The sequence below is a fragment of the Sceloporus occidentalis genome, unplaced genomic scaffold (genome assembly GCF_023333645.1).
Source record: "Sceloporus occidentalis isolate IW3139 unplaced genomic scaffold, rSceOcc1.0.p SCAF_3, whole genome shotgun sequence".
Classification (NCBI taxonomy): Eukaryota; Metazoa; Chordata; class Lepidosauria; order Squamata; family Phrynosomatidae; genus Sceloporus; species Sceloporus occidentalis.
Genome location: NW_028316983.1, coordinates 29,044,855 through 29,068,088, shown reverse-complemented (window position 1 = coordinate 29,068,088; position 23,234 = coordinate 29,044,855). Strand labels below are relative to the sequence as shown.

The 23,234-nt window shown below is 39.5% G+C and overlaps 2 protein-coding genes across 5 annotated transcripts in view; both read right to left on the bottom strand.

Annotated features, from left to right (window-relative positions):
• Positions 1-32: 32 nt before the first annotated feature.
• OCSTAMP (osteoclast stimulatory transmembrane protein) lies at positions 33-5,353 on the bottom strand. The gene is given in 3 exon segments (XM_089513328.1): positions 33-398; positions 1,055-2,105; positions 5,292-5,353. Coding segments are annotated over 3 exon segments (1,479 nt in total).
• A 9,553-nt stretch (positions 5,354-14,906) lies between these two features.
• Positions 14,907-23,234, bottom strand: part of LOC149315689 (Na(+)/dicarboxylate cotransporter 3-like) — a 75,679-nt gene continuing 67,351 nt past the window's right edge. For all 4 annotated transcript variants that reach the window (XM_089513903.1, XM_089513902.1, XM_089513904.1 and 1 more), the window contains exon 13: positions 14,907-19,366. In XM_089513903.1, the coding sequence (XP_089370029.1) occupies positions 19,190-19,366 (177 nt within the window). In that variant the 3' untranslated portion in view covers positions 14,907-19,189. The remainder of the gene's footprint in view (positions 19,367-23,234) is intronic.

Genomic DNA, 23,234 nt, shown 5'->3' with positions numbered 1-23,234 from the left:
TCTCTCCTGTTTAATGTGCACCATTCAGCAATTTAACAAAATGCTGTGGATTCTGGATATCATCCCTGTTGCTCTTTTTTCTTTTGCTTCCTTTCAAGCTTCTCATAAAGATACTGGACTCTTTGGTCTTCTTGGCTTTCAAAAAAAGAGGCGGCAATTTTTCGGCATAGACGGTGTGAATATGTTTCCAAAAATAACATTGCATAAATGATGCAATATAGGAGTCCAACAGCAAACATCACAGCTGTGTTTGGAGGATTTGGACATCTCATGGAGCAGTTATCAGAGAGAAAGGTCAAGTTCTGATGGTAACTCCTTTCAAATGATGGTTTAGATTGTTCTATAGAAAAGTCATTATTAAAAACTTTCCCCAAAAAATGTATAAAAATTAATTTGACCTGAAATAATAAAAGAGAATAGACTTAGTAAAAGTGCAGAGCCCACCCATACTCATGTTTCATACTCACAGGGGTCCATTCGTATAACTAGGCCATGCTACGGTGCAGTAATTACAGATTTTAAATAAATAAATAAGTCTTTTTCACACTGCACAGTTATATTACTCAGATACCCCTTTAATTGTCATGGCTAAAGTCTACAGATTCCTGGGATTTGTAGTTTCATGCAGTGCTTAGTTTTCTTTGCTATACTGTCTTCCTGATCTTCACAATGACCAAAAAAAGTGGGCTATAATAGGTTGGACTTTACTAGTGTAACACACTCACGGGATGCTAGCCATTTTTTTAGTCTTGAAAGTGCCACAAGAGTTTTTATGGATATTTTCATTTATATCAATTATTTAGCAAGTAAAAGTGATTCTGTAGCACCTTTGAGACTGTTTGAAAGAAGTTGTAACTTGCTTTCACAGACTTGGTCTCCTTCTTCTATGCACCTTTGCACAGTTACTCTCAGATCCCTTTGTCTACTAATATTCCAGACTAACATGGCTATGTCTTAGAATTTAACAACTAAAATCATGAATGTTCAAATACAGTTTTGGTTAGCCTTGACTTCTCATCACTTAAAGACGTAGGCTAGTAATTTTGATATTCACCTCATATTTTATCCAGAAGTTTATGGGCACTACAGGGAACTGAATGACTTCTGTCACAGCTGCTTGTGCCAAATGGAAGGCAATATAATCTGTTCCTATGATCACCAGTGTCAACAATAGCACCAAGCTAAGAAGAAAAATATGTGTGAGACAAGTCATGAGTTCTTCTCGGGTTAACCTGAGACCAGTTGATTTTATCAGTTTCCTGGGGGAGCAAACTAGAAGGCGAGTTGCTTTCCTCTCCTGAGCTAAATCTTCTAGTTTTTTGGTGATATAAATATTGTCAAATCTGAGATCTGTGAGGTAGCTCCTCAGGTAAGAAGCAGACTCATAAACAAGAAAGCAAAGAAAGAAAACAGCAGATACTCGGTTAGCCAACAGTATGACCTTCTGGACAAACACTTCAATGTGCATGAAATCTTCCATGATATGGTGGCTAGCATCAGTCATTTTCTGACTCAAGAGGAAGCTATTATTGTGAGTTTCAAACATAACTGGACTATTGCTTGTTCTCCCAAATTTGTCTGGCAAGTCGTCAGTTCTACTTTTGAGAGCGTGACTGAAGTCCGATGAAGCGTTACCTAACAGAAATGTTGTATTTAGGAGACTCTCGGAGGAAGCCTTGCAGATGCATTTAATGACCTGTAGAATGGCCTTGATGTTGCTCATGATGTTTGGGATTATACTGACAGCTACAATCATGAAACAGGCAGACAGGAGCAACCTCCGTCCTTGCTTAGTCCCTAATGTAGGCACAATAATGGTGAACATGCAACGGACAGGGTGTACCAAAAAGAGGACCCACAGGGCCAGGAAACTAAAGATTGAAGCAGATATGGCAGAGAACTGGAATGAGTACTGCAGTGAGGAAAACATCCAGCAGTAGAAAAGGCTTCCAACTGATGCAGCAATGCAAGAGCACATGAGAAATAAGGAAAGCAGCTGGTGAAAGTTGGACGGTACTGGTGTGGAATAAGCAATCCAGGCTTCTAATATGAATTCTTGTATCCTTGGGGCCAGATTGTCTTGACAGATGGTCCAGACTCCAAACCTGTATGAGTAATGAACAAATATTCCTGATCTAATATGTGTGAAACAGCAAATCATTGAAATCACCCAAACTTCCATTTTGGCTGCTTTACACTGAAATATTGCATGTGGAATTTTACTATAGGTTGAGTCTCCCTTATCCAGAATTCTGAAATATGAAATTCTCCAAAAACCAAAACATTTTTCATGGATGGCTGAGATAGTGACCCAATTGCTTTCACTTCATTCAGTGTACACAAACTTTGTTTCATGTGGAAAATTATTTAAAATATTGTATAAAATTACCATCAAGCTATGTGTATAAGGTGTATATAAAACATAAATGAATTTTATGTTTAGACTTGTGTCCTGTCTCTATGATATCTCATTATTTACATATATGCAAATACAGGTACAATGGGCCCTCCACATTCACTGTGAGTAGGAGCACAGGATCTCAGTGAAACTGAGAAAATCACAAATAAAAAGCCACTAATTTTTTACCCAAGAGAACACCTCTTTAGGTTTTCTAGATCCTCCAGTGAAACTCTATGGACAACGTCTTCCAGAAGTTGAACACAGAATCATGCTGGAAAACCTACAGCCTAAACAAGTGTTCTCTCTAAAAATCTCTAGTTTCTCCAGCACAACTTCTGGTGGATGTCAACCACAGAGTTGAGCTGGAGGATCTAGAATTCTTAGAGAGAACATGTTAATCGAATCTGCAAATGTGGAGGGCTGACTGTATTCCAAAGCCACAAACATAGAGGGACAACTGTATTCCAAAATTTAAAAAAAAATCGAAAATCTGGCCCCAAGCATTTCAGATAAGGAAGACTCAGCCTGCACTAAGTCCAATGCTTTACAGTGTAATTTACACAAATCTAAATCACACTCAATTTAAACGATTACTCTCAGCAAAATGACCATAAAATTAGAGCCTTACACTAGTTGGCACCTTTTGATTGTTTTGGCCCATTTGGAAAAATTACAATTCGAAGCTTTGTTTTTAGGAGGCATCATATCAGAATTCAAATAAATGGTCCACTTACAGATGCTAAGTACTGTAGCATGCACCATCAAATTATGTCAAATATGAACTACTATTACATGCAGTCAGGAAGGAAATACTGCCAAAGGTCAAATATTACATACTATTTTATGATAATCTTCCAGTAAAGTTAGATATTAGCTATAAAATTTTGGGAGTGTTCTTGAACTTTTCTGAGCAAAAGTCTTCAAGCATTCCATGGAACATGAATCTATGAAATATGTTTATACAACACAAAACACTAATTGGAAAGGAGGGTTTTTTAAAAACAATTAGTAAATTTTAAAGTGGCATTTAGATTTACATTACATGATTAAAATAAAAGACTTATTAGAACAAAGATGAAAAATCCAGTCCATGATTTTACTCCTTAACCCCCATCTTGGGGCCCTTTCACACTATTTGAGTTTGAGTCTTGTGACTTAAACCTCAAGGATGAACAAAAAGCAAGAAATGGTTTCTCAAAAAACAAAAAATATTTTGTATAAAGAGGCAAATAACTAATGCACAGTTTGTTGGCTCTTTAGTGCTGTAGATTATTTAACTAATTCATAACTTAATTCTGGAGAAACCTTGGCCCGGTCCACACAGGCCAAATAAACTCTTCTCCTTCTTCTCTTGGTGGGGAGATGGGACAACACATGGCCCAAACCCTGAGTCTGGTGCAAACAGACTGGATGATGTCCAGCCCTTTCATTGCCAAACCTGGAATATACCCCCATTAAAATGAATTTAAATAACTTCCTATTTCATATAGCTCCCAGGTGTCTCTTTGAAACATGTTTTGCTGTGCTGCCTAGGTCAGAACAAAGTGTCCAGTCATGTGATCAACTGCTGTATTTTTGTATACTTTTTTGTCTATATTTTTCTGTAATTTTGTACTGTTTTTTAATTGTCTTTAAATTTTAATTGTTTTTAAAAACATTATTGTAAGCTTTATAAAATGTTTTTATCTGTGAGCCACTTTGAGTATTTTTCTGAGACAAAGGTGGCATACAAACATCATAAAATAAAATAAATCAAGGCTGGACACTTTGTTCTGAGTGATCAGGAGTGATCAACTCACTGTCACTGTGCTGGGCGGCACAGCGGGATGCCCATACAAACAGCCACCTGGCTTCAGAATGGAGGGCTAAAACAACAGGAAGGGGGAAGTCAAGGCAACTCCCAAGCTAGGATACATGCCAGTGCATGCAGGAGCCTTAATACTGAAATTCTATCTATTTAAGTCCTGTGTATGAAAAGTGGTGCTAGAATTACTCTTTATTCGCAGGATGACAGAATTATGGTGATGTCATGCAACGTCATCTGATAATCTTTGCGCAATTGCATGATAGTGACGGGAGCATCCTGCTATGCTCCTGTCACTTTTGGCCAGGTGATAAAGTCCTTAAGTCAATCACTTTCATAGCACAATAAATTTATGAGTTGCTCCTTTTTTGTTAGTACTTAAATTGTTAAGTTAACACTTAAATGGTTTTTATTGAGTCCCTGCCAATTATTATTGCTGTAACGAAGAAAGTTCAAGGTAAACTGGTAGTAGTGGGTCTGTGTGGAAACCCTGTGGGCTGTACTCAGTATAGTTCCTGATGATGATGATGATGATGATGATGATGATGATGATGATGATAGTATTAGCAACAGTATCTCTGAGTAGTATTGTGCTCAGGAGTTCTTTAATTCTATATATGTGTCTCTTGCACTAAGCTGTGGCTGGCAGGCTTTTAGTTAACAACAAAGGGGATCCTGCAAGCCTGCAGTCTGCCTACCCATCACATAGAATGCCATTGCTGTTACCAATCAGATGTTGATTTTATTATAGTAATCCTCTTAGTCTATAAATATAGCAATAGCACTTTACATTTCTATACTGCTTCATAGTGAACTAAGCACTCTCTAAGCAATTTACAATGTGTTAGCCAATTGCCCCAATTAACTGGGTATTCGTCCCTCTGGGATGGAACTCACAACACTGTGGCTGTAATACTGACATTTAACCACTGTGCTACCAGGGCTCCCTAAATATCTCAAAGTCACATGTAACATTCCTTTATTTTCTTTTGGGCAACAATTCTCATTGTCAACTTCATCTTCCTCTCCTTTTTCTAAACGCAGAAAGGTAAATAATTAAGAGAAAAAGAGAAAAATCCAACATACCTAGTCTTATGAAGTTGCCCCAAGTGCCTTTGTAAGTACTCAGCAGTCCTGTAAATCTTCATCTTGTTTTGGTATGCTGAGGGAAGGGAGGCCTTGGATAAAACTCCAGCAAAATGCTACAGAACCAAGAAGGTTCCGAGAAACGACTGATGCATGTATTAACTCAGAAATGGTTCAGATTCACTGGTAAGGTAAGTGATGAAATCAGATCTGCCTGTATGCCCTAAAGGACAACGTGTAACACGTTCTCCCCTTTGTCCATGCCTCCCTTACACCACAAAATACCCCAAAAGGCTGCATACAGTTGTAGTTATCTCTCTTAAAGAGACTCTCGTAGACTGTAGGCATGTGCTGGTGACTCTTATTTTAAAACTTCTAGATATTAAAAAGGATTGGTCACTGTGAATAACCACTGCATCTTGGTGATGAATTCAGTCAGCTGATCCTCAACTAATGTTTACACTTTTTAAAAAGCTGTGCTGTGCTATGTTGTGTTTCTCATTTTGGAAACTCAGTGCTTCCTTAAAACATAAGCACAGCATGCCCTAGCAGTGAAAAAGGCCAACTTATTACTGGGGATATTAGCAAATTCAACAAGCATAATTTAGAATTGTGTTTATTGGTCTGGTTTAGAGGTGCCATTTGGGGGGAACAAAATAAGGGCATTGCCCATTCAAATCAGAATTTTGCCTCCTCAAATTTTCCTATATTCCTCAAATTTCTAGCATCCCAGAGAGTCAGACATTGAAAATTCTGCACACTTATATTTGCTGTAACTCCTGTGAGGGAGCCATAGCTGCGCAGGTGTTATAAGAGTGCTATAATGGTGTAGCGTGAAAGATATACCTGTGGGCGCTATATATTATACCCATGTATGCACTTTTACAGACCTTGAAGAAGGAAGTATCCATCATGTTGTTGTGTGCCTTCAAGCTTTTTTTTGACTTATGGCAACCCCAAGTTCTAACTAAAAAGATTGCATGTACAGCGCTGAGTAAATTTACAGCGCTTCATAAATAAAGGATAATAATAATAATAATAATAATAATAATAATAATGTGAACCTATGATGGGCTTTTCTTGGAAAAAATTATCCAGGAGGGTTCTATGGCAGGGTGGGAAGTCAAACTATGGTCTCCAGAGTCGACACTGAAATTCTGGACCATGCCAACTACCAATGCTCTAACCATTGCATCACACTGGTTCTCTTCAAGGCTCTCCTCCTAGCACACAAATGTAGTGTTCCACACAGGTGGTTGTGTGGGTGTGCTCAGGCTCATTCCAACTGCTCTGGGTACTAATGGAAGAAAGAGCAGCCTTGCCCTAAGAGTAGAGCCCCTCCCCTTCTATCCCTTTTTGCTAAAGAACAGCTGGAAGAAGACCAGCTGGACCTCTGCAACTCAGTGGCCAGGGAAATGGAGATGCATCTGACAGACCTTGAGCACTGTGTGACTAGTGCCAGGGAAAGCAGCCAACAGCACCTACCACCTCCTTAAAAGTATGATAACAGAGATAGTGTGATGCAGAGTGAGTGTGATGTAGGATCTCAGCTCTTGTTCTTCCTGTAACACCAAAATTCAATGGATAGCAGCTGTAAGTGCCCCCTTGGGGATTGGGGGAGAAAATGTGCCCTGGATCCATGCATGGAAGTTGTCCATATCTCCTATAGAGCTTTTCCAGAAGAAGACAGATAAAATTACCAGTAATTTAAACACCCTCTCTTTTCAGAAGGTTAAAACATTTGTGGGATGGGGCTCAAGGAGCTCCCATGCTACAGTTGTAGCTCATTGGTCCTACTTTAACTACCAGTTGCTAAGAAGAGGCCCTGACTCCATTCCAACTGTCATTTGACCTGATCTCTAAAGGAGATAAGAGCAGTCAGGATCTGCTGGACTTAATCCCTCTCCCCATTGAAATCTCCTTTTCTTTGCATGTCTTATCTCATAGATTGCAAACCTGAAGACTGGAAAGTATAATGTTAAAGATTTGTAAGCCACTCTGGGAGCCTTTTTGGCTGAAGGATGGAGTGTAAATATTACAAATAAATAAATAGAAAACATGCTTCTGCCCACGTGCTTTTGAATCTAGGCCAAAATATGGCCTGACCTGAACTCAGAAGTAACATTTGTCAGTTGTTTTTAGAAAATTTGTCATACCTCACACCATAGGTGCCAAAAGAGGCTTCCCTCAAATACAAATAGTAGGTTGGAGGACATGCAGAACCATGGCAGGCAGAAAAAGAATTAAAGATTTCATTCTTCCATGTTATGGAAGGTTTATATGTCCTTCAAGCTACCTCAAGGAAGGCGTTAGGGTAGAAAAGCAAAATAAAACATGAAAAGTTAGGGGACACCCCACCTCTGGTTATCTCCTTACCTGCTGTTTGCATAACAAATACACTCCTGAGCCCATTGACATAAAGTCTAATTGAATGTTATGACTAGCAAAAGGGGTTTAAACCCCAAAAGCAGGGTGGGTGATTTGAAAGCATGAAGGTGGCAATCTGCAATATGATCAAAGTCAGATAACTATAATTTTAAAAGTAGTTCTGACTGAGCAAAACATCATACAATCAAGAAATACCCTATCCATCTTAGGAGTGAATTGCTGTTTTTTCCCACATGTTACTTTTGTGGGCATTTAGCTGAGATATTTGTTCCATCTGTGAGCTAAGAGCTGCTAACCTAAATTCCCCAAATGAGTGACTCAAGAACACATGAAAGGAGTGCATATGTACTGAATGAGCAGGCAGCATTAGTTATCAATATAGTGTTTCTACTTGATGCAATTACTACCCGTTAGGAAACTCTTTTCTTTCAAAATTGCTGATTTCATTTTGGCTCAGAAACTAATAGATGGGCTAGAATAATGACCTCTTTCTCTTCCTCTTTTGAGTGCATCCTCTGCTATTGCTCATTGCACCAGCATTATTCTCTCTTTTGCATTTAAAGGATCCTTAAAAGGTTATGTTTTTCAAATTGGGAGTGGGGGTGTGACTAACAGAAGAGGAAGCTTGCCATTTGATAGGTTTATGGTTAACTGCCACTTCTATTCAGCTGTGGCTCTCTTCACAGAGTGTGAGAAGCTATGAGAGTAGCAAGAGAGCTATGCCGGATCAAAATATGGGACCATCTTCTTCAGCATTTTGTACCCACCACAGCAGGCAACCCTATGGCTTTGGGAAGACCACAAGCAGGACATGAGAGCAATAACATTCTCCCATTCATATTCCCCTGTAGCTAGTAATTATACTGAAGAAAATGGCTACGAACCTGTGGTGACATTTTCCATCACAATCCTTTGTTACACTGATACACATACTTCGAATGTACAAGGAGCTATCCTGCACCTGCCTGAGCAGTATCATTGTCCCTCAGTCCATAAAACAATCAGGGAGCTTACTGGCATGGAATATAACACAGGGTATGTCAGGTATACTAACAGAAGTTGTTCCTTCTCTACTGGATGGGCAAGAGCAACTGGGTGCAGTTCTTCACATGGTCAGTGGTCTGGACTACAAATCTATGCTTGATTGCCTATAACCTCCCTGGCAGGTTTGGCATACTAGAGAGAAAGTGGAGACAAGGCATAAGTCTTGGCCCTCCCTGCTGTCAGCATACATATACTGATGGAGATTTATACTGTCTCAGTGAGCTTCTAAATCTTGCCCAAAATATTACCTGACCTAAGCTTGGATATAAAATATTATAAATAACAGAATTGTAATGTATTACTGTTTTGGAAACAATTTTACTTTTAAAAATGAATGGCTGCCATCCTAGCCTGTGTCCTTTTTTACCGTTGCAGAGGGAGGAAGCCACAGCAGCTTCAGTTTCCTTGAAACTCTCAAGTTATCTTCAAGGGTTTCCCTGCTATGGCAATTTTGTCAGAGTAGCTGAGAAGCATCCAACTATATCCCTGTAGCCTGGCACACAAGAAAGATAATCTAGAAGACCATGGTAGGTCCCAGAATATGACTGTATCATTGTGCCATTTATCATTTGTCTATAGAGAGACAACTAGATACTTCTCTGCCACCTTCTGCTCTCTGATGGCCACTAAGTGACTCTATTGGGAGGGCTCCCACAGACAACTGTGAATCAGGGTGAGGAGAGATGGAACAAGTGCCACCTGTGTGGATCTCTATATTCCATCTGCCTATTCAGGAACATGGCCAGTGTAATAACTTGCCATGTCATCCTTGTTTGCTGGAACAAGTAGCCCATATTTATTACTTCAAAACATTTTAAAGGGCATTTTCAGTTTATTTGGGGACTAGCTTTTTATTCACTTGTGATTGTTTTTAAATAAGATTATAAAAACAACTTTAAAATGATGTGTTATGATCAGGGTGGAATAAGTCCAGTCTTGAAAAATATATAGCAGACGTTTTATTATTCGATTTTCTTAGAGGAAGAAGATTGAAATATGTCAGTCTTGGATCAACAAATAGAAAATGCTGATTGAAAAAGTTAGTGTATGGGGGATATAAAGAAATGACCAGTGAGATTCAGACTGTTACTGATATTATGGAAAATGGATAATAGAGTACTATAGAGATATGTTTTTTGTAAATTTCTGAGTATGAAACCTAATCCTCACATTAGATCACAGGGAAGAAGAGAAAGGAAGGATGCTTGGGAACTCTTTTGGAATACAGTCACTGGACAGTCTGTCTGGGGGGTTCTGAGAGCTGTAATAACTCTTACGAGCTCTGAATCGAAAAGACACTTAGTGTCATGCCAAACCCCTTTGAAGGAGATTGTCAGTTGTCAAGACAAAGGTGGAGCAGGGAACAGAGTAAAGAAACAGAGGAGCTGAAAACAAGAAAGCCAATCTAGTCATGAGTCTTCTGAGTGGAGTAATGGGGATGAGATTGCACTAACTGGCTGAGTTTCCAACCACAAAGTAATTTAAAGATAGATCTAGTCTTTTTCAAAACACATAGTCATACACCCACATATCAACAGAAAAGAGGAAGCTGCTGCAATTTGTAAGGCACAAACTGCCAGAAGATTAAACTGGGCTTCTGAAAATATCTTTCCTTAAATCTCAATTGGTTTTTCCTAAAGATAAAGAGTGTGTGTGTGTGTGTGTGTGTGTAACGTTTGGTTGCTGCTTCAAGTATAGGAGACTGCAAGAACTACTACTTCAGATGAACAAATGGCCTCCAAAAATGAGGGGCTGGTTCAAGCCCCACCCTAAAAAACTGGACTAGGGGAACTGAACACACACCCCACATACACACACACACAAAACAATCAGGTAAAACTAGAGAACCAAGACTTCAATATAGTTGAACACCCTCAGAAATTATCTATCAGAAGTGTACTAAATGATCATTATTTTACTATTGCTTTCATGGTATGTACTCATATTCTTACCTGTGTCAGTTAGATGATGACTGCCATCATGATCTTGATCATGATTGTTTTAATGCAACATATTCTGTGTTTTCATTGTTTTGATCTGGACACTGTACTTTTGTTGATGCAGCTTAGAATGGTACTAGGTTGTTGTTGTTTACTTCCACATTACACTATGAATTCGTGTTAGCTTGTAGACTACCAAGATCCCTAGAGACATGTATTGTTGTCCATTTCATATTTGTGCATCTTTTCCCCCTGCTCAAATGTAGTACCTTACATTGATCCCTGATGAAATTGATTTTGATAGGCTTGGGTTTGCAAGAGAAATGGAAGATTACAGCCTTTCTCACTATGATAAAATGAAATGTATGTCACTTTAATGGTAGCAGTTGTTTGCCTTTCTGTATCTAAATCCAAATCTATGTCCTCTTTTGGTGATCTTGTGACACGACATAATTATATTGTATGCTATGGACTTTTAGGGTTTGCAGTTTGGGCTCTAGAACTCTTTGGCCAAGAATTCTAATACTCCTTCCTAAACTACAAATCACAGAATTCCATAGAATGAAATCATGACAGTTAAAGTGGAAGTATAATTGTGTAGTGTGGAGGCACTCTTATTGCCCTAACTCCTTTTTTTGTTTTTGTTTTTTTGGCCTATTGACTGATGCAGGAAGAAGACAATTTGAGCCAAGCTGTAGAAGAGTATTATGACTAGATACTGCTCTCTTAATAAGGAAGATATTAATATTAATGGAATTGTATTTCGTTAATACAGTTTTACACAACTGCCTATAAAGTATTAAGCTTTTGTCTCAATAAAATCAATTCTCTTATTAAATGTGTGTCCCAGCTCTGTGATGTCAATTCAAGTGATGCTGCCTCTTGCATTTATTAGAAGCTAATTAGAGATCACTCACACTTTATTAAGCTTTATTAAGTATGTTTTTAGGCAACAAATTGATATTTATATTTGTTTACATACTCAGCCCTGCTACAACATCTTGTTCAAAGCAAATTCCCTTACAATGTTTGGAATATAAATGATCTTTTCTTCCCACTCCCTTCACTCTGCATTCAAGACAAATAAAAATAAAAGGAGATTTGTCAAAGGCAGGCTCTAACATAGCTGGGCTTCAGGACTTCATTTTGAAGGCAGACCCTGAAACAAGTGGAATACACAGTAGATACTAAGCAATGAGAGCTTAGTAATGAAGAAGCTAATTCTAAGCATGTACAGAGTGTGTCTGGATTCTTGCTGGACCTCTCTCTCTCTCTCTCTCTCTCACACACACACACGCACACACACAGACTTTTAAAGGTAGCACTCTCCTTCTGAGATTCTTCCCTCTTACTCTGAGGACTGGGTAAGGAACCCTAGCCACAAGTCTTGGGGCCTCACTTTACCTCCCTGATCCAGACTATTCCCTTGTTAATTATGGAACAATATTCTGTTCCACAGACAAACATTTGATACCCCCCCCCCCAAAAAAAAAAATGAACAAGGAATAGAATTTTCCCTAGAAAAATGCCCTAAATGGTATCAGTCATGCAGGTTAAAGTAGTAAACTCTGTGGTAGATGTATGCAATATATGTGAATTAATTTATTCTCAGTGTAGCAGATGACTAAGGAAAATGTTTATATGGAAGATTGCTGAGGAAATTTGGAGATGGTAATCAGGGTTTCCCATGGGGACTTTTACAGAAAGACAGTTTGGAAAAACACTGATTTTCAAACAGTAGCCCTCCTCTACTGTGCATAAATCCTCCCTGATTTAAAACAAGATCACAGCTTTTTGACATGTCTCATGCACATGAATGAAATATTTAGAAACAAAAGTTTATTTTCCACCTGCCTGAAACAATGCTGACTCCCTGTGGCCAAATGTTGTTATTCCACTGCAGGGCTGCTAGGCAAATATGATGAAGTGAATCAAATTGGAGTTCAGAGAGAAACAGGACTGGATTATCAGTGGTTCAACTGTTGCAATTACTCAGGGTCCTTCACCGGCTAGGGCCCAGTTCTGAAGGAACAAAATCATGTAATTTGCTTCCTTTCCCTCCTCAGTAACTTCCTAAAGCTCTGGATGTTTCTGTTATCAACATTTTGTGTGCTAACAAATAACTGAGTAAAAATGGATGGATTCAGGTTGTTAGTCTGAAGATACAAGGTGAAAAATGTGTTGACACATGGAGATTTTGGTGTTGCCATCTATTGTACTTTGTATATTATTTACTTACCTAGGTTGGCATCATGTTCTTGACATACACAGGTATAGGTCCATCTTACACCTGTGTATGTCTTTGGAGGAGGGGGTGTCAGTATGGTGGTTGGTATTCTCTTCTACCCTCCACAATGACCAAATAATGGACCACTTTGCCAATCCATCATCACCATGGTAAGAAATTGACTCTTGTGTATGTATGAATGGGGATCAGCGCCCTGTTCCCCACCACTCCTCATGCATTCAACCAAGATTGCCTCTACACCCAAATCTACATGTTTGTGATTTAACAATCAAAGCATATTTCATCCATCTATTCCAAAGACATTCAGATGTCTTAACAGAATATCACCATCATAGTTCTAATAGCAAACTCTGCCCTATTTAACAGGTGATTAATAGCTTTTGAAAGATTCCAGGACAGGAATTCATTAGTGCCTTGTTAGAAGAGAAAAAAATGCCTGTGGAGTCTGAAGTACATTGTATGAAAAACAAACTTGAGAGCTTCTTGCAGCCCGAAGGCCAAACTTTGTCTACCCCTGACTTAGGGAGATAAATCATCTTCAAATACTCTTTCCCGCCCCAGGGATGTAATACTATTGTGGACTTGAGTAACTATCTGGACACCCCGATAGGTCTTTTGTTGGGCCCACTGGGTGTTAAGAAAAAAATGCAACATTCCCAACTGGAAGTTAAAAGTTTTGATAATAACCGGTATCAAGTATGGTTTAGACAAATGGTATACATTATGTCCATTGTGCAAGGTTGCTCTTGCTACAATACCCACTTAGTAATGGACTGGGAGTGAACATTTCCAAGCAATGATACCAACACCTTTCAGCACCAGTGTTTGCTAGATTGAGCTAGTATGAGGTTTTCATTCATCTTGTGCTTAAACTGGATTTCTTCAACAAAGTCTGTGGGTTGTCATATGCTACCTGAGCAACAGCAGGTGTAAGATCCCTGTAACAACAGATGAAAAGCTCACCAAATAAGCAGGAACTACAGTCCTACATTTAAAAAAAACAAACTAGTTCAGTCTGTGCTTTTAATCAGTCTAACAGCTCAAAATCAGACAGTGAGCTTGTTTTCCTCCATATCGCTCTGCATCAGGCAAAACTGTACCCAGCTAATTTGCAATAGAATTACAACTGAGGTTTATCAATGGGGATGCATTTCCATTCAGTGGCACAACTGCTTTCTGGAATGTATGTGAACCTCAACATCTTGTTTTATAGTAAGGAATTTATGGAAGCTGGCCAGGACTGGAAGCTGAGCAGCAGAACTGATGTGCAAGAAAGGACGCATGTGACTCATGCATGTAGAATATAATAGTGCAAATAAGGACCAATAAATACCTTATATTTTCATTTCCAATAGTCATGGGGCTTGGGCATTGTGAGTGCTTCTAGTCTGACCTCTAGCTGCACTCATATCTATGATGCAATCTGACAGCATTTTCAGAGCAACACAAACTGTGATTAAATGATACATGATAATAGCTGCAAGGTTATTGTTTGCACAAACTTGGAAAGGGACTGAAGTACTAATGATGAAGGAATGGATTGTTAAGTTACTGAGTTAGCACAAATCACCAAACTAATGTAGGTCCTAAAGGATAAAACAATGGAAGACTTTTTGAAAGATCGGAAGCTGTTTATGTACTAATCCAATGATGTAATAATTCATGGTTATGATCATTAGTAATTCTAGTAAGACTATTTATCTGGATTTGTAATGGTAGAATAATGTCATTTTTCCCTATCATTTTAATTTTTCTTTTCATTACAGTACAGTTAAGATTGGGGGATCAGAACCCTATTATGTTTTATCTATATGTTTTTTTTTCCTTCTCTTTCTTTTCCTTCTTTTTCTTTATTGTCTGCATTTTCTGAATGTATATCATTTTGATTCTGATTATATATGAGATTGTTAGTGTTAAAAATCAATCAATAAATAATGGTGTGGGGGGAAAGGAACCGGGGGAAAAAAAGAGAAACATCAAATTGGATCCAATAGTTGTATTTACCAGGTATGCTCCATGAACAGATTCCAAATAAGACAAGGTTACAGAAGATTATAAAGGCACTGAATTCACCTTCTGTGCTACAGAAAGAATCCTTCTTTTGTTCCCCCTCCCCTCCCACAGCTATTCTCACAGTGTCATGTGTTTATAATTTATCATTCATCTTTCATGGAACTAAATCCATGCCTTATTTATACATGAATAATACAACATAGATGCTTACAGTGGTGATTAGAATCACTGTCCATTTATAAACACTTTCATTGAAAGTATCCAATAATCAATTTTATAGAAAATGAGATCAAAGATTTAACTGCTCCCACCCAAATCCCAACAACAAAAAATGTGTAGTCATTTTGTTGTATTTATATGCTGAGTTTCTTTTCAATGAGCTTACAGGGAGGGGGGCATAGAGCATTCCTTCACCCTACATAATCTTTACAACAAAGTTGCATGGAAGTTCAGGCTGACAAACAGTGGGCATATCTGTGCATTCTGTGTCTCTTTGTGTGTATGTGTGTGTACATTTGTGCGCTCACCCACACCCACATATAAAATAGGTTTCATCATTAATATAAGGCTGGAGATCCTGCCCAGACATTTTTTTATGAAGATGTGGGGATAAAGGTTTGTACCATCTGCCCCCAATGTTCCAGTCAGCACCAGGAACTGTCTGAAATTATTTTTCATTTTCTGATACTCTATATATTTTTATAATCATTATATCACTCATACTCACAATAGCCCTGTAAGGTAGATCAATATTATTCCTATTCTATTTATGGTTAAGACATAGTGACTTGCTTGGACTACTCAGGATGCAGAGTAATGTAACACTTAAAGAGTGATGGGACTTGTCGAATGAATCCCTCTTCTCTTCAATGTACACCTACATATTCTGTCCCAGAGCTCTAAAAACACATGCTTCCAACGTTTTTGAACATGGGAAAAGCCAGCTGTGAAGGTTACCTCTTAGCCCCTACTTTGATGTCACCAACATACTTCTTTCTCAGAGATTGGCAAAAAAGTTGTTTTTTTGTACTCTAATGTACAGATTCTGCTTCCTAGCCAGCATTGCCATGGGTATGATGGTTGGTAAATAAAGTTTAAAAAACATCCATTTCCAAGCTCTATTGACAGTTCCCACACCCAGTCTCACAAATACTTTCCCTATCATTATAAATAGGCAACTTTAGGTTGGTTGTTGACATATATATAGCTTGGAAGCTGTTTGACTATTGAGGCATTTAGTCCTCTATTAACAATGCTAATTGGCAGTGATTCTTCAGGTTTTCACACAGGTTTTCTTTCCCTCCCTGGAAATTCCTGATATTATCTGGCAATTTCCCATCCAAGCACTAATCAGGTCCAACTCTGCTTAGCTTTCAAAATTAGAGAAGATCAAGTATATTCAGGGTGGATTAAAATAACACATGGCATAATACAAGATGAGGAACCTGAGGCCCTTCAAATGACACAGAATTCTAGTTGTGATCAGACAACATGGCCAGTGGCGAATGAGCATGAGCAGTACTTCAACTCTTGTTATAAAGCAGAGCTATGAATTTTATGGCCTTCCACATGCTATTGGACTGCCACTCTGAACACTCCTCAACATTGGCTATTCTTGCTAGGACTGCTGAAACTTGTAGTCCATCAACATCTGAGGGTCTGCATGATTCCCATTCATTTTATCAAGTCTGAATTACAGTGAATATTATCCACACTCCTCATAGCAGTTACTATGTTAACTGCCATGGTTCCATCCTACAGAATCCTTACATGGGATGCACTGAATTCTTTGCTAGAGCATTCCAGAACATTCTCCTAGGGATCTTTCACACTACAAAATTAAAGCACACCGATTCCAATTTAACTGCCATAGTTGTATCCTCTGGAATCACGGGACTTGCATTTTAAGAAGAAGTATTTATAACTCTCGTCAAACTACAAACACCAAGATCCCACAGGATGGAACCATGGTAGTTAAAGTAGAATCAGAGTGTTATAATTTCATAGTGTGAAAGGGCCACAGAAGAACAGCATTAGAACTCTCTAGCAAAATTCTAAATATCCCACCAAACTACAAAAACAAGATTTAATGGCAGTTAAAGTGGTATCACATTCCATAAACTCCACAATGTAGATGCTTTCAGTGTAAATGATAGACAACCTGGAGCCATCTGTGTCCACCTCTTGGTAAGTTAGCTGTGAGCAGGGGTTGAACTATTATTTAATACTTTATCCACCAGCTTTCAAGTCAGTATCAGATTTGAAAAGTTCAAAACTAGTCAACATTTCTAAATTGTGTTTCTAAACTATCATGCAATACAGGATAGAACTGAGTTCCCCATTAAGCAGTCATGGGATTTGAAAAGTGTTTCACAAACATATAATACAGGGATGAGAAAGGCTTCTGTTGAAACCTTAGAGCATACTGCCAGTGGGGTGGTGACAGTAGGGTGGTGAATCTATTATGGCTTTTAGTCTGAACTTTAAAGGAGCTGTCTAAAATGTAGAACCTTCTAGGAGTACAATCCACCCCCATGGATCACTCTTTTGAAGTCTGGACCAAAACCAGAGTTGATGCAATGCTGATGGACATGGTAGCCACCAAATACAACTGGATACCTCCAATTAAACACAAATGTGTTGAAGGCATTTTTTTGTTTCATTCATTATGAGAGTGCTGTGTACAGCTTTCTGTTGATATACTGGCTAGAAATCTGTATGCTAAAGACGCGTCCGAACTGAGAGGGTTTTTCTTCCCACATAAGGTGCTGCTGCTACTTGTGAAAAAGTTAGGAGTCCTCATTGCCTCCTATGGTCAACCATTGTCTAAACATCATTTCCTGAAATCCTCATTCAAAATTTTATATGTTGCTCAAGAGGTACATGGTTAATATGATTTGTTAACTTATTTCGCTGATAACTGAAACTAAATGTCTGACTAACAGCCAACCTCAAGGGTTTCTTTTTCTCACTTGTTCTTGTTACATGCCATCAAGTTGGCTTCAACTTTATGGCGGCTTTATGAATGAGAGACCTTCAAAATGCAGCCATATCAGTTCTGTAGCAGCAAAGAAAAATGTGAAAAGTTGTGAGGGGAAAAAAAGATTGTGTGGACATTATCTAATACATTGATTTAGTTGCTCACGTGGCAAAACATACAGGAAAAAGAATGTCAAATGAAATAAAATGTCATCAAGTCTTCAGCAACTTCTACTTTTGGCACTATAATCTGAGAAATCAATTATCTATTTAGCCACTGAAAATATATTTTTCAACCAAACTGGCTTCTGAGCTGCTGCGTTTTCCAAACAAATCCCCATCCTTCCTTACACTGGTTTACATTGCCTAATACCTGCTGAGTCTTTTCTTCCTTTTTACAAGTAGCCTGTGAATTTTAAGTAGAACAAGAAAGTGATCTGATCATTATATCTTTCATTTCTACATTCCTATTCTCTCCTGACTATAAAACATCTTCCACCTGTTTCCAAAAAGTGTTCAGAATCTGGAGCTTCAGTCATCTTTCAAGGCATCCTTTGGTTTATTAACACAGCCTGTGCGCCAGGCTCCTCCTTCTAAAGGAAGTGGGGAACCTATCAACCATGGCAAATAGTGACAGACTGTTGACTAAGACCAAAACATCTAGAAGGTCAAATGTTTCTTGTTTCTACTTTAAAAAGCAAGAGATGCAGCAAGTTAGCCACCACCCAGAACAAATAGGCTAATAACCCTCTTTTTTAGTTTTTTGCTTTGTACACCTGTGGGAAGAATATAGAACCTGCAATGTTTTAAATGGTTTTCTGGTCTAGAAGGCAACATGTTGTTTCACTTGCTCTGTGCTTCTGCATTCAGATGGGGAGATGCTTCTTTATTCATGTAGCCACATACTCTATGTTTATATGGTGGATTCCAGGGAGAAAATAGAAAAGCAATTCCCATTGTTTCTACAAGAGAAGAGATGAAAAAAGAAGACCTGCAAACACTCCAATGAATGCTGGAAAAACAAAAGTCTACACCTACCCAGAACTGATTTGATTGTGGTTTTGCACTCAGGTGGAGAAAGTCTTCTAAGACACAAAATGATTATCCAGTGAATATTCACCAATATTTATAAAAAAAAACATAAAAGAACAGTCCTGGTCTGAGTGAGCAACAGCTCAGTGCATCACTGTGCATACTTTGTACTTTTTCTTGATTTAATTCAGTGCTCAGATTTTGAGAGAGCTGTCCCCTCTCTGCAAAATAAAGTTGTTTTGTTAATAATTTACTCATAATGAGTTCAAGGTGATGTTCTGCACATCTACCAAAAGTGTAGTTGCATTGTTTGAATGGATGTTGGCCCAAGCAGGATAAGTGCCTAGCTGAAAGATGCTCATCCCCCAAGTGTTGATAGCCAGACTCAGAAGTAAGACTCCCATCAGATTCATAAGCACACCTGTCCTTGCCTGTGGAAGAAAATCAAAGAGATGAAATATAGACTGTGATGCTTGCAAATACCTATGATTTTATTTTATAAATTTGTATTTTAGGGAGGGTGGGATAGGGGGTGGGGGATTTTGTTGTTTATTATATTGTACTTGTACTTTTAAACTCTGTTGTTACCTGCCTCGATCCCCCAAAAGGGAAGAGGCGGGATATAAATAAATTATCATTATATTATTGTTGTTGTTGTTGTTGATCATGGTTTTTGAATTATTAGAGTGACTCAAAGGAGGCTTTGTCCATCCCTTTGTTTGATGCAGAAAATCCAGAACCAGAATATCCCCAACAGATAGCTATCTATCCTCTCCTTCAGAGATGGGAAACTCATGGCCTTTTCAATGTTGTTGGACTACAATCTCCATCATGCCTAACTATGGGCTATGCTAGTCTCTCCACTCCAGCTGACCTGGAAACCTCTCCTAACAGTCATCTTGAGAATTGGTTCCATTGCCAAATTAAGAGGTTTTCCACAAATGATCAATTGAAATCTACCCTTTTGTAATTTAAACCCATAAGATATAGTCATGACATTTGAAGCTATTAATATGCAGGATTTTGAATGTCAAAATGGGGTTCAAAAATATTATCTGGTAAAGTTAAATAAGGAAAACAACCTTGTGGATCAATTTTCAGAAGACTTTGTATCTTACCTATATGGTCACCATCTTAGACTGCAATAGCCTCTCAGATGACATTATTCTTGCTTTGGGAAATACAAAATGACTACTGGGTCAAGCACGTCAGCAGGTCAAGCATGTGCCCCAAAATAATGGATTGGTAGTTGAAGGGAAAGAAAAGGAAAGCTTGAGGAATCTTTCTAGAAAGTGAATTGTACTGTACAAAGGGAATTATACAAAGATGAAGGCCTATTCCCACTCCCAAGCAGTTGCACCTCTACCACCAATAGGACATGGACCCAAAGGGAAGTGATATTTCTCTATGACTTTGAGCTCATTCCTGTTTGACACCCTCATGGGACTTGCCTCAGGAGCAAAGGAGCTGACCTCACACTCACAGCAGACAGTGACCACACATGAAACCAGCATTTCCATGTATACATGTGTAGGCAAGACAGGGGTGTGGTACTACTAGGTCCTCTGGAGGGTCAAGGAAGCCTCCCAACTCATGGCAGTTGCCCATCCCTGCTTTAAATTTTTAAATGGCTTGGGCCCAAGAAACCATCTCTTTCCTCATGAACCTAACCATTCATTAAGATTTATGGAGAACACACCTCTCCATATGCCAAGTGACAAGGTGCAACTGCTTGGAATATTTGAGGGGATTTCACCTTTGTTACATCTTGACTTAACTTCCTAGACAAGTTCCTCAAGCCCTCTTGTTTCATTACCTCCAACTGCCAGGTCATTAATTTTGGACACATACTTTACCTGCTGAGTTATGGTCCTGTATTAACCTCATCTTTTTCAATTGTTTTTTGTCACCTGTTGCTGGCCTCTAATAGTGTGCATTGTTCTGCTAGAAGTTTCTCCCCTCCAGATGTGTTCATGTGTGAATTTGAGCACCATGTTGTCACAGCCAGCCAAGAGCAGGTCTCGGAGGATGAGGAGGAGGATGGGGTTCCTCCAGTGCAAGAGGTAATTGAGGCTACACCAGTTGTTGATCCTGCTCTGCCAGAAGCCAGCCCTGATCTCCCAGCCCCAGAGAAGGAGGCTCAGCCAGGTTCTAGTGCTGGTGGGATTCCCCTGGTGGTACAGCAGCCTAGTGGTAACTCTGGGGAGGAACCAGGCTTGGAGGTTCCCTCCTTTAGGCAGCGCAGGACTGAAAGTGCTGGCAGATGCAAGTCCAGGAGGATTGCTGAGAGACAATTGGCAAACAAGCCTCTGCTGGCACCAAAGATGGAATCTCGTACTTGGTGCCAGAGTTTATTCTGTCCTGAACTGCGGCCAGCACACACAAACCTACGCTGATAAGGATGTCTCAACAAGGTAATTAGCTATGCAGCTAGAAATAGTCCACAAATCTTGCAGGGAGTAAGAGAAAAAGCAAACCGAAAGCCAAAGCCAGGATAACAGGGATCACGATAGTCAGTCCAGTCCAGGGTCAGGTCAGCCAGAGGGTAGCAGTAGTCCAGTCCATTCCAAAGTCAAGAGCCAAGGCAACAAGGAGTCAAGATACAGGGAGCCAGTGCAGGCAGCAATCACACCAAAGGATCATGCAATAAACTCTGGCACCAAGTTAGCATCTCACAGGTGGTTAAGTAGGAGACTCCCTCCTCGGTGCCAGCTGAGGCTTGTTTGCCAATTGTCTCTCAGCAATCCTCCTGGACCTGCGTCTGCCAGCACTTTCAGCCCTGCACTGCCTAAAGGAGGGAACCTCCAAGCCTGGTTCCTCCCCAGAGTCACCATTAGGCTGCGGTACCACCAGGGGAATCCCACCAGCACTAGAACCTGGCTGAGCCTCCTCCTCTGGGGCTGGGAGATCAGGGCTGGCTTCTGGCAGAGCAGGATTAACACCTGGTGTAGCCTCAATTACCTCTTGCACTGGAGGAACCCCATCCTCCTCCTCATCCTCTGAGACCTGCTCTTGGCTGGCCATGACACATGTTGAGTGATGTGGAAGCCATTTCAACAATGGAAAAGTAAAATATTAATATTTCTGCTATATACAAACAAACTGAATACAGCAGCTAATTTCTGGACCATCCAAGGCAAACCAGTGCAGATCTGGCAGGCAATACAGTTCCCAGTGAGATAACTGCCACAACCTAAATAGAATGCAAGGCAATAATAAATCTAATGAGGTGCTTTAACATCACTTTGGTTGACCTCTTTCAGCATCATGCACAACAAATGACAGATTTTGGGAGAGCACATTTTGGATGATTTAGGGTGCTTCAGATGGCATCACCCCCCACCCCGCTTCATTCACTGAATTTAACACATCGTTTTCTTTCTATCTGTAACCCTCCTGCTTCTTCTGTCTTTTCCCGTTTTGATCTCTATCCCTCAAAACCATTAGGGAAGAAACTATAGAATAGCTGCACAATGTCTTTTGATTGATAGACTAGGAGCCATCCATTTTGGAGGCACCCCAACTATGATCACCGAACCATTCTGAAACCAGATTGACCTCTCCAAAGCATAAGGCAGATCTGCTTAAGAAGCTGTCTGCTCAGGCTGCATGCAAAAGGGATGTTACTGGAATAATACCGCCACTCTGAAAGTGCACAGTATTCTCATCCAATCAACTATTTTCTTGCCAAATTCAAGCACCATGAAAATTGCGTTTCATAGAATATGTTATAGTACTGTCCATGACCCTTTCTATACATTTATACAGTGTGCCCGCGTTATACGCAGGTGCACTATACGTGGCTTTGAGCATACGGTGCATCCCATTCACATGAATGGGGGGCACTCCCATGGCATGCGCCCCACACGCTGCTGCCACACCACCGCGGGCACGAGACCCATTCGTTTGAATGGGGTTTGAGCACCCGCATTTTTTCTCATACGTGGGGGGACCGGAACAGATCCCCTGTGTAAGAGAAGGGTGGACTGTACTAACATTTAGAGCTCAGAAGTTACTTGTTCAAACTACAGCTCTTAGAATCTTCCAGCCATATGTGTGTGAGACCAACAACAATCAAATACCAGGTGTTGTAGGCTATATTTCAAAGGAATGAACTGACAAGGTGAGTATTCTTTGCCTAAGAAAACCCTACGAAATTCGTGGGGTCATCATAAGTTGAAAGATGACTTGAAGGCACACACACCATTTACAAGTTATATATAACAACTTTCCTAAGTTCTGCTTACACTGAACTGCATTTGCCATTTTCTTATTCATTTCCTCAATTTAAAGAGATTC